At 39.5% G+C, this 12,983-nt stretch overlaps 1 protein-coding gene across 1 annotated transcript in view; it reads right to left on the bottom strand.

Moving 5' to 3' along the window:
- Positions 1–12,983, bottom strand: part of LOC134300769 (zinc finger protein 804B) — a 71,033-nt gene that overhangs the window by 17,074 nt on the left and 40,976 nt on the right. The window contains exon 2 of the mRNA XM_062985190.1: positions 2,490–2,633. Within this exon, the coding sequence (XP_062841260.1) occupies positions 2,490–2,633 (144 nt within the window). The remainder of the gene's footprint in view (positions 1–2,489; positions 2,634–12,983) is intronic.

The raw sequence follows: 12,983 nt of genomic DNA, 5'->3' as shown, positions 1-12,983 counted from the left end.
GACTCAGGTACGCTATATAAAATTATAAGTTGTTTTCTATGTGTACTGGAACCATGACCATGTTAAACCCTTATTCTTTAATTATGGCTACGATAATAGCTATTCCACCATGCTAATGCATGTCAAAAACCACACGCCATCTCAGTATGGTTCCATGCGCATGACAATAAGTTGATTTTACTTCAATAACCTCTCCAGTTACTGGATCAGAATTCATTGGAGCACATTTGGGATACTGCAGAATAAGAGATTCACAGCATAAATGTGCAGACGAACTTGCAGCAGTTGTTAAGGAACAGTCGAAACCTCGCTATTTTTAGAGTGTTAAAGCGGTTCTAAAAGCAAAGTAAATTAAATTATTCCCCATTTTCCCATATTTTTATCTCTGAGTGACACTGCAGGACACTGAATCAGGGCTGAATTCTAAATAATTCAGCATGACAACATCACTGAACATGACTGATGTTTCCTTGGCACTCACTGCCCACCTGGATTAATGCTTTGCCAAAAGCTGCTCAGTGGACCTTCCTGCAAACTTCACTTCCAAATATCCTACACACACACACAAATCTCTGCAGGTTTCAAATCCCCTCACGTCTTTATTCACTCATGCCCTTGCTTACATGCCCAAACTCATTAAAACCTGGGCACACTTACAAACACACCTTGGTCTTGGTGTGGTGAAGTTTGCTGTGGAGGAACTCAAAGCTGAACCCAAAAGCATGAATAATCTGAAGATAGTGCTACCTTTGCTGCTTTAACACCTTCCACTCTTCTGGAAAGCCTTTGCACAAGTATTCGGATGGTGTATATCTCAGTTAAATGCAAATGAGTTCAGTGTGGTTGAGGTTACGGCTTTGTGCAGATCAGACCATGTCTTTAAGGACCATGTTTTCAGCATAGGAAAACAACCATGCTAAAATGTTAAAGGCTGTTACATGAATTTGTTAAGAATTTGGAAGCATATTATTCCTTTAATATCATTGTTAGATATTTTAGGTATCTGTATACTTATAGTGCTGGACTCTTGCAGATAATGCTAACCACAGAGCCTTTATGATCTGTTTTTTTTTTTTGCTTTTTTAACATCCTTTACTATTTCACTTCCTCTAACTAAACGTTAAGTCTATTCTAGAGATATCTGTGTCTATATAAGCTCTTGAAGCACTTGATGAATATGAATGAATAAAGGCATCTCAAACCTTGTCTCTAGTCTGACTGGGTCTCCCATACGGGATTCACGGAGTTCATCCTCTCCTGATCTGTGTCTATAGAAGAGACGTGTGTGTAGTGACTTTAGGCTGCACCTAACAAGTTGGTGGAGAATGCGGGCAATCTAGTCCAGGTAAGTGATCTTCTCTAAGGTTAATTATCTGCTGGATTGCGACCTGTTTAAAGTACTGTTCAGAATACTTGGAGATTACAATTATGCTAGAAAGTTAAAGGCTGTTACATGAATTGTTAAGAAAAATTTGGAAGCATATTGTTACTTTAATATAATTAATAGTCTACACTTGTTACAATGAATGTGAGAAGCACGATACAAATGGAGTGGATGCGAACAGCTTTCTGAAGGCCCTCTGTGATTTGGGTTATAGATATAATCCTGTTCCTCTATCTTTTTTTTTTCTTTGCTGCTGGAGCTGGCAGATGGAGAAAGGATCCCCTACCGAGTCTGCTTAAGATTTGTAGAACGTTTCTCTTTTCCTCTCACCCTCAACATTCTCTTTTGTCACTTCTCTTGATGTTCATTGTTTCTACTTCTACTTCTGCAGAAGTCTTTTCTTCCTCAGAATTGTGTGTGTGTGTGTGTGTGTGTGTGTGTGTGTGTTGGTCTCGGCCTGTCTTTTCACCCAGCTCTTGTTCTCATTTGTACTGATGTGACAGAATGTTTGATGGAACTGATGGATGAAACCTCTCACCCATGAATGATCCATGATGAAAGACAGGCCAGCACATAAACACACACACAAACACACACTTCTCCATCTGGCTAAGTGATTATGGGTTGCATGGGCTGTGAAATAGCTTATTTAGCTGCGTTCGTCAGGAAGAAAGGATGCAGCAAGCAGGATCATTGTCTCTCAGTCCAAAATATCACCTGCAGCTCATACCATGTTCCTCGGTGCTACATCAACTCCCACATTGCTCACTGGAGAACAGTTTCCAGTCTGAGATAATTGCACATCTGGTTTTGATGAAGTGGTCTCATTAGACAAAAGGAGTGGTTTTATGACCACTTCTGTCTTTATTTTGTTTGCTTCACTCTTTCTCCAGGACTACCATCCATGCTAAATGAGGAAAAAGCTAAGACCTGAATGTCACCTCTAAATCAAGAGAATAATTATAGAGTATATACATTATATGGTATCAGCTTTTCTCTAAGAAGGTTTCCCACTAGTTTTGGAGCATGACTGCAGGGTGTTGCTGAACAACTGAACAACATTCCGTTCTAAATGTTCCAAAGCCGTTGGTCATGCTGAGCTCACCTGTTTGTGCGCATGGTCGTACGAGTTGATGTGGTTGTCAAACTCTTGATATTTGTGGTACTGTTTGCCACAGAGCTCACAGTAGAAATTGGCCTTCAGGTCCTCCAGGGCTTTGGTGATGGCTTTCTCCTTCTCAGCATAGTTCTGCAGTGAGAGAGAGAAGGAGATTACTCAGTTGTTCTGTACAAGTTAACAGCTGTTTGTAACTGATTGCTTCGGCAATATGACAAACCAGTCATGCCAAAAAATGTCTTTAACTGAATTGGAGAAGCAGACTAAATTAAAATATTTACTTTGGCAATGTGTGAGATGCAAAGCGTGCAAGAGACAAAGATAATTGAGGTACAGCTTGTCCAGAAAATGCAATAGAACTAATAAACATTTTTCTGAAATAAACCAATTAAAGACATTGCAAACAACAGACTTTGGGAACGCTCTAAAATGCACACTGAAAAAAATGCCAAAGTATTTAAAAGGATTCTGGTTCACTAGCATGTTTTACTGTGTTCTTTTTTCCCTCTCTTTGTTGTAAAAAAATCTAAATAATTTACAAATACTAATAATTTAATACAATTGGAAATCATCAAATGTACATAAGCAGCTTGTACTCATACATGTACAATTATAGAGCACAAAAGAGCGCCAAACCAGTGCCAGTCGGTATACAGGCAAAGGTGCTAAAAACTTGCCTAAGCCAGACACACAAAACAGGCAAAAAAATTTACCAGAAAGCTAAAAAAAAAGACTCAAGAAGAAACAAAGAGCTCAGAAAACAAGTAGCAACTAGAGACTTGAGAAATATATTTGGTTGCCACAGCATTTTCCGTCTCCAGTTTCTTATGGTTGGTGTGGCAACTGAGAGAAGAAAAGTCACTGCCGTTTATCAGCTGAGCCCCCAGATATTAAAGAGGTGTAATTAGTAGTGAATCACCAAGGGTACCTGACCCAGAGCTGAGTCTCATGTATGTTAGAAAGAGTTGCCCCTAGGCTAACTGGACACACAGAATGAATAAATTGTAGCCTTCTTTGAACTACACTTGGGGTTGACCTGCACTCCTTACCTGCCAACTGCTGTGGGAATTGTATGCCAGGACTTTACAGTGGTTATGACTAAAAAACTGAAATTCGCTATTTTGTGAGGTAAGGTGCCTACATACTTTTGGCCTTCTACTGTACATTAAATAACAAAAACATGAGTGACATCTCACTGGAGGTTAAGGTACTGGACTAGTAATCAAAGGTCACTGGTTCAAGCCCCACCACTGCAGGTTGTCACTGTTGGGCCCTTGAGCAAGGCCCTAATCCCTCAAATACTTAGACAATATACTGTCACAGAACTGTAAGTTGCTTTGGATAAAAGCGTCTGCTAAATGCTGAAATTTCACTTTTTATTTTGATTGATTGCCTTCTTTTTTTTATATGACCTCATTCAGAATATTCTAAATATTTGGTCAGAGAGAGAAAGACATTCTACTGCACCCAGGTCAATGTGACACAAACCATTTTCAAACCTTCATAACAGGATAATTAGATAATTAAATATTGCCTAACAGAATGAACCCACTTGATCAACTCAATTAATTTTGTTTATTACAGAGCAAGCCTCCTGGCACAAAAGGTCTCATTCATCAAGAACTGGTATATGATTAAACCCGTCCTCTGTCTCGGTTAAAAATGACCTACATGCATATATAAGGTCAAAAAAAATATTGGTCTCTATATGCAATACATGGCTAAAAGTATGCAGAGTATCCATTTACATTTTCGGCATTATGCAGATGCTCTTATACAGACTGACTTACAGAAGAGCTTCCACAGTGAACATACTCTACTCTAGTTTAAGTAGACAACAGTGCAAGGATACAAATCTACTGAAACTGTTAGAACAAAATAATTTTTTTAGGAAATAAATAAGAAATGACTAAGTGTTAGTAGGCACATGTTAGCTCGCAGCTTAAGTGCTTAGTAAAGAGGTGAGTTTTTAATTGTCTTTAAAAGACGCTGAAAGACAAGCAGGGAAACCTCATTCCACCACTCGGGTGCAAGTACAGAGAAAAGGCTTAATGCTTATCTTCCTCAAGTTCTGGGTGGAGGATCAAGGCATGCAAGACTAGTGGCTCGGACATTGTGTGGTACAGAGCGAGGTGTGATGAGGTAGTTTGGAGCTGGTCCATTTTTGGCTTTGTAAGCAAGCATCATTGTTTTAAGCTGAATGCGGGCAGCTACAGGAAGCCAGTGAAGAGAACGCAGCAGTGGGGTGATGTGGCAGCATTTAGTTTGGTTAAAAAACAGGCAAGCAGCTGCATTTTGAATGAGTTGTAAGGGTTTATTAGTGGACATGGGGGCATCTGCCAGGAGGGAGTTGCAGTAGTCCAGCCGTGAGATTAGAAGAAATCAAGAAGACTTTTATACCCCAGTGTTGATTCAACCACATGCCATCAAAAGTGTAAACACACAACGGGCGCTTAGCTATGTTTTTTAATTAAGCTAAGCAAGAAACTCCTCCTGTGATATATCCTATATAAAAAACAAGGTATTTAAACGCCCACTCATGAATCTGTTGTGAATCCCTTTTCAGCTATAACAGAATCCACTCTTCAACAAGATTTCTGGAATTGTCATGTCTGCACATAAATGTTTTGTCTACCCCATTATAGGTGGTTAACAACTGAGCTCATCTGTTAGTCATTTTATTATTATTATATGCTTTAGTACTCTTTGTATCTCTTGTTGTGTGTTGTAATGCCAATCTGTGCCGTAATCCTGGATCCTTGTTAAGTTGCTCCATTATTTACGACATCAGATCATTGCCTGGTATTTGGAATATTGATTTTGGCTTTTCTTTGTGGACTGGTGTTTGAGTGTTTGGTAACGATTTATCAGTGTTCCTATAATCTGTACAACATTGAGTCAGAGCATTTGTCTCCTGCTTTATTCACTCACCAGGCATTAAAGAAGATTTCACCACACAGGGGCGCAGCAACCTGTCATGTGAACTGAAGTGGCCATGGAGAAACTATATGATTGGTTATTACTGTAAAGCAACGAACCCAGGTTATCCCAGTGTCCTACCATGGTACTTATTTTTCTAATGGTTTTATTTAGTGAAAACGTTTCACATCAAGTTCTGCGAAGAAATAGTGAAGATATGAGTACAGGAGCAGAGAAATGAAATGAAAAACGTAATTAAAAAAATGCTAGGGGCTTGTTGTGTGTGATCACACTTTTGATGGCATGTGGTTGAATCAACACGGGGCTATAAATGTATGAATTGGCATAACACTGCCAAGATGGGTGATGATGGGCAGATAGGTGGTGGTGCAGACCCCCTGCAGTTCAGTAAGATCTGTTCCAGTTCGACAGATGGCATCCTGTAGTTCTTTTCAGAAGTAATGAACGATGGTTCAGTATAATGTGCGGTCTATAGAAATGTTCCTTGTTTTTAAGCAGTAGATAAAGAGTATTGATGGATTTTTTACCCAGATTGTATTGAATTGTTCAGGTCATGATGTCAGTACCGGGTGTGATTGTTGTTTATTATGGGTTTGCACTAGCAGGGTGATGTTTTGCGGATATACCAAAGTGGCACAACCACATTTACTGGTATGATCTTGCTTCACTTTATCCGACTCTCTGTCTGCTAATAAACACTGATTGCTTATTACCCATGGGGTAATTGTATGGAAGTTGATGGGACGGTGATTTGAATGAGACATTGCCACCATAAAAGATAATGAGATCAGCCCGAGGAGAAAGAAATGACAGTTCTGACCTGCATAAAGGGGAAAACCCCCTTCAATTTAAACCAGCATTACAGACGGCTGTGTATGAAATACCGTTTCAGCTTATAATCATCATTACACCCTAGCAATTATGAAAAAAGAGCAGAAAAATTGTAGAACCCTTGGACTTTTCCATTTCCCCTTGGATTATTTAATTAGAAGCCTTTAGGACTGTTTTTAAAGGTTGAATAAATGCTTTTTGGACAAAATTTACCAAAATAAAGAGAGAAACAAAACCACATGAGGTAACAAGTACAAGAACATCCTACTGTCCACCCCAAGGATTTTCTTGTATTGTTTAGAAAAAGGTTTATTATGAATTTTGCTAGTTCACTATAAACTACATTGCCCTGTTCATTAAAATAAACATGGGCAAATTACATCTCGGGACAGTGGTAGCCTAGTGGGTAGAGCTTTGGGCTATCAATTCAAAGGTTAAGAGTTTGAATCCCAGTTCTGCCATGCATCTGTTTCTCTACATGCTTTGTTAGCCCCCTTTCACCATGTTCTTCAATGGTCAAGATTCTCCCAGGACCACCACAGAGCAAGTATTATTTAGGTGGTGGATCATTCTCAGCTCTGCAGTGACACTGACATGGTGGTGGTGTGTTAGTGTGTGTTGTGCTGGTATGAGTGGATTAGACACAGCAGGGCTGCTGGAGTTTTTAAATAACCAAGTCCACTCGCTGTCCACTCTATTAGACACTTCTACCTAGTTGGTCCACCTTGTAGATGTAAAGTCAGAGACGATCGCTCATCTATTGCTGTTGAGTTGGTCATCTTCTAGACCTTCATCAGTGGTCACAGGACGCTGCCCACGGGGTGCTGCTGGCTGGATATTTTTGGTTGGTGGACTATTCTCAGTCCAGCAGGGACAGTGAGGTGTTTAAAAACTCCATCAGTGCTTCTGTGTCTGATCCACTCATACCAGCACAACACACACTAACACACCACCACCATGTCAGTGTCACTGCAGTGCTGAGAATGATCCACCACCCAAATAATACCTGCTCTGTAGTGGTCCTGTGGGGGTCCTGAGCATTGAAGAACAGCATGAAAGGGGGCTAACAAAGCATGCAGAGAAACAGATGGACTGCAGTCAGTAATTGTAGAACTACAAAGTGCTTCTATATGGTAAGTGGAGCTGATAAAATGGACCGTGAGTGTAGAAACAAGGAGGTGGGTTTTAATGTTATGGCTGATCGGTGCATTTTATTCTATTCTATACTATTCTATGCAATTCTGGCATATAGAACAGTGGTCCATTGGTGTGCAATGCGCATGGTATAAATCATAAATATTAAAATCCTGCTCAGGCACTTTCATGCAGGCCCATGATGGAGGTGGTGCCAGTGTGGCAAGCCTCCACGGAATCAGGCTTGGCTGCCTGGCTTATTGATCTACGCCAATCCGAGAGAACAGAACTCTCTTCTCTCCTCAGAGCTGTGGGAGTTCGTATGAATCGAGGGAGACAAACTAATTTGGTGTTTCTGATAGTCTGTGCCAGGGAGAAAGCTTTAGAAAGATGCCTCAGATCGAGAATTTAAATAATTTTACTCATTTTACTGCCTCTGCAAACATCCCAAAGAGTGACGTGGCACCGTTACAGTGGCGCTGCAAGCACAGAGAGAAAGAGTGGTAGAGAGAGTAAAGGAAAGGATCCCTGTGGGCCTTAAATTAAATTCCTATCATGTCGGGACAGAAACAGGATTCAATAGTGTTTATTGGTAATGCTCAACCCAAGGAAAATTACATTTCACCGGGCTGTTTCAATTCACTGGCCAGGTCCAGCTCTATTTCCTTTCAACATTTCTCTCTTCTAGACCTACCCCCTTCCCCTTTCTTTGGGTAGCGGTGGGTCCAGTACTAAGAGCCATTCATTGCCATGATTAAGTCTTAAATGTTTCCCTTCTTTATCCCAGCTTATTATTTCCACTTCTCATCAGAATTTCTCTCCTCTTGCACTACCCCTACGCTGGCCGAGGAGGGCCAAAGACAAGCGCCCTTTTTTCTGACACAGGGTAAGTTCCCGGGCCTTTAAACACCAACCACTGGTGGATTCTTAGAGAAAGTCGTACCATACACTATGGTTTTGCCCTCTGTGTGCCTAGACCAGACACCAGCAGTAAGAAGAAAGCATATCCGACATTTGTTTTCTCAGACATGGCCAGCTGTGGCTACTTAGTGCTCATCCAAGCATCACAGAGAGTCTTTGCACACAGAGAGTGATGCTCTAGCTTATTAGACTGCCGTGCCACTTAAATGGACAGCAAAAATTTCATTCTGAAATATTACATGTATGACGGTAAAACACTTTGCCTTGATTGTCGTGTCTCCTAAAATAGATTTTTATTATTTTTATTGATATTATTTTATATTTAAATGGATTTATTTTTACTGTTTTATCCTGGTCAGCATAACAGTGGGTCAAACACCACCCCAAGACACTGGGCACAAAACAGGAACGCACATTCCTTTGAGGGTCAAAACATACTCACACAACTCGGGTCACTTTTAGATGTTTTTACCCTGTTTACTCAAATACTCTGGTCTGTACTCAAGATCAATTCTGTAAGAAAATCTGTACACAGACATAGTCCTTCTAAATTCATTTAATTGCTCAGGTGTTTGATTTAATGTCTAATGTGCAAATAATCTTGGCAAATCTGCTGATCAGTGTTTTTGTATGAAAGATTGTCTTCAGGTACGAAGTTATACAATACTGATCTGTTGCTTTATGCTGGGTAGTGCTGGTTTTGTATTTATCACACAATAAATGTTAGATGGTGACTGTCAAAACTCAGCAGAAAATGTGTTAATTTTTACAATAGACATGGTCTCAAAGCAACTTTACAGAATCCAGGACCGACAGACCAAAAAACCCTGTTGAGCAAGTCAAGGGCGACAGTGGCAAAAAAAAACTCCCTTAAAATTACAGGAAGAAACCTTGAGAGGAACCAGACTTAGCAGGGACCTCCGTCCTCCTTGGGTAAATTGTAAGGTAGACCTGGTTTCTTAGTTTACATTCAATCTCCAAGTCCTTTTTGACTGAACATGCTGAGAGATAGACAGACTATATTATAGAGATTATTAAATTTGTCCAAATGACAATTATGCACTTTTTATTCAGTAAATGTATGACAGTAAACACTAACAGAGTACTGGACAAATCAGTGAACACATTCTGCCTCATTTTTAAAAAATATGTGTAAGTCTTATTTATTTCATTAACATTATTTAAGCTTGTAAAATACCCACCTACTCTTGCTTGGAAAAAATCTGTGAGTGTTAATTGAGTTTGTGGAGTAAAAGGGCAAATTAAAAGAAGTCAAACGGAGATGGGCGCACGTCCAAAAGAAAACCCCTGCCAGATAATGCTCAGTGTTGTTTTACTGTCTCCCTGGGTGGAACTGCCAGGACCATCTGGTCACAGCTATGGACAAGCTGATGATTTTAGCATCAACACAAATCCAGATGTGCAATACCGGTCAGACACTCACAAACACACACCTGAAAACGTTCACACAGCTGGACACTGACATGCACACCAAACAGTAGCATTTTGCACGTTGTCTTGCCGTGGCCCAAATTGGATCTTTTTCTTCATATGAGATACAAATGTGTCTTTTTTTTGTGGGTGTGTGTCCAGCAATTATTACATTTATACATTATTTACTTTCAAATATTTGTAACTTGTTTAGTCAACTCAACCTTCTGTGGATGGAATTGGCAACCATATTGCATATAGTATAGTACAGGGTGTCCCAAAATGAACTGACATTTTAAATTTGCTGCCATTTTTTCGCGGCAAAAGCAGAGTTAGAGATTTTTTAATTGCTGTCTTTAGTAAACGTTGAGGTTAAATCATGAAAAGGTATACAATCGAACAACTCGTAGAAAATTCACTTTAAACATGATGTGAATTGGCCACCAAGATCATGTGACTTGGCGCCGTTAGACTTCTTTCTTTGGGGTTATCTTAAGGATAAAGTGTACACCAGCAAACCACTATCCATTGAGGACCTCAAAGAAGAAATACGACACAACATTGCTGAAATTTCTCAGCAATTATGTCAACGTGTCATGGAAAATTTCATCAAAAGAGTGAACATGTGCTGCCACGGTCGAGGCAGTAATTTGTCAGATGTTCTGTTTCATACATAACCTCCATGTCTTTACTTTCAAATAAAGCAAACACATTATTAATGTTCAAATAAAAAATGTGTTTTATTAAAAAATTTTGGGACACCCTGTATTTCTGAATATTGTAAGTTTCATTATTTCTTACAATATATTCTTTTTGTTCCCATTCCCGCCCTACAGCATTACATGCACCATTAGCGTAAGCAGCTAGAAAAACTATAGCTGTATTTATTCATTGTCTCGGTATTTCAGAGTCAATCGATCATTTAAAATAATACACGACTAAGGAAATGAGCCAATTATCCTTCAGGTTAATCGGTTTCCCGAGGTAAAGTGTGTACGTGTGTAACATAATGCAAAACTGTGACCTTCAGTTAGACGGAAACCAAAACCCATACATCTTCAAAGACAACCAGAACGGCATTAACAACAGGGGTTAGCTGATTAGTACATGATCATCTATGCAGAAAAAACACTATATAGCCTATATATAGAATGTAGACATTCATTATATTTATACAGTTTAAAGTATGTTATGTCACTAATCAAAAGAACATCCACTTGTTTTTTTTTTTTACAAAATTGATTAGATTCAGTCAAATCAAAGGGCCTGTCTACTTGAGGTCATTAACTAGCACTTTAACCCTTTGGTTGAGCTTAGTTTCAGTCTAAATACTTGGGCAAAAAGATGTATTTAAATAATCTTGTATGGGCCGTATCTACTCCTTGGTTGACATGTTAAACTCAAAAATATTGGTAGATGGTTTTAAGAAAACAGCCTTTCTAATCTACACCGATCAGCCATAACATTAAAACCACCTCCTCGTTTCTACACTCACTGTCTATTTTATCAGCTCCACTTACCATATAGAAGCACTTTGTAGTTCTACAATTACTGACTGTAGTCCATCTGTTTCTCTACATACTTTTTTAGCCTGCTTTCACCCTGTTCTTCAATGGTCAGGACCACCACAGAGCAGGTATTGTTTAGGTGGTGGATCATTCTTAGCACTGCAGTGACACTGACATGGTGGTGGTGTGTTAGTGTGTGTTGTGCTGGTATGAGTGGATCAGACACAGAAGCGCTGCTGGAGTTTTTAAATACCGTGTCCACTCACTGTCCACTCTATTAGACACTCCTACCTAGTTGGTCCACCTTGCAGATGTAAAGTCAGAGACGGTCGCTGATCTATTGCTGCTGTTTGAGTTGGTCATCTTCTAGACTTTCATCAGTGGTCACAGGACGCTGCCTGTATAATTTAATATTATAATTTAATAATAATATAATAATAATTTGTTTATTGTTGATATAGTCCCAAGAATATAAGAAATGCAAAGAAATAATTTTAAACATTATTTTCCTGGTGAGACCATTAAAAGGTTAAGATTGGCTTGTCAAATGAGGATAGACTCTGCACATGTTGACCCTCTTTTACCTGTAAATCTTGGTGAGACCACAGTTTAATGAAAGTAAGGGCAGGACTTTGACTTGGCCACTCCAAAACCTAATTTTGTTACTTTTCGGAACCCACTTCCTTAAACCACAGATCACAGACTAATAATTTTAAGACCAGCCTGACACCATGGCAGCTCTTGTAATTGCAAAATCGACCTGACAATCCTGTAGTGTCAAAAAGCACTTAAAGACACTTTCCAATCATACAAGTGCTGCATAACATGGTGTGCAGTCTGATGCAGGATGCAGTTAAAGCCTTTAAAAGAGAAAAGCAAGTGCAGTATGGACTCTCTAGCTGACCACAAAATTTTCCAGCCACCGGCCTTTAAGAGGTGTTAATGATGTGATCTGAATGTCTGAGATATGATTACATCTATTTGACTGAGACTGAGAAAAACATGCTGTATTGGTTTTACAAAACATATGACCTGTCAGTACTGTAATAATCCTGATTAGCACAGCAGGTGCATTGGTGATGGTCTCTGTGGGAGTTGAATGTTCCTCCCATGCTTCAGCAGAACGCTCTCTTCAGCAGACATAATCAAGGTTCACTGTTAATACAGAAACATAATCCTCAATGGAAATAAAGGCCCTGCATGACAGCGCGGAAAAGACGATATTTTTTACCACGGGAGTCCAATTAGTTGGGTTTATTCAGCAGGCTAAACATGACCCTACTTCAGAGCGCTAGGTGGTTATGCTAATGTGTTTATCCTGCCAGTGGAAGACAAGTGATAATTACATAGTGAAATGATAAAAGCTAACCTTGCTAAGTAGAGAAAATGCTTTGTATATTGTTCTCATATAGGGCTAATTATCTCTTAATTGTGTCTCACTTAGACTTTATGATGTAGATTAGATCTGATTTAATCATAAAATGTGTGTGGTGGCATGTGCATGTAAATGAGACCATGTGATCTGTGTAGCTGGTGTTAACTGCTGTAATTACTAAACAACAGACAAACAGTGACCTAATAATTCCTTTCTAGAACCATGGGCACTGATCTGGAGTTGTACACTCTACACAGTGTTGTGGCTACTCTGGGAAGGCTTCTCCTAAGATTTTGGACTGTGTGTAGGAATTTGTGTCAGTTCAGTGAATGGCTCGTTTGT

The sequence above is a fragment of the Trichomycterus rosablanca genome, chromosome 23 (genome assembly GCF_030014385.1).
Source record: "Trichomycterus rosablanca isolate fTriRos1 chromosome 23, fTriRos1.hap1, whole genome shotgun sequence".
Lineage (NCBI taxonomy): Eukaryota > Metazoa > Chordata > Actinopteri > Siluriformes > Trichomycteridae > Trichomycterus > Trichomycterus rosablanca.
This window is presented reverse-complemented; position numbering and strand designations above follow the sequence as displayed.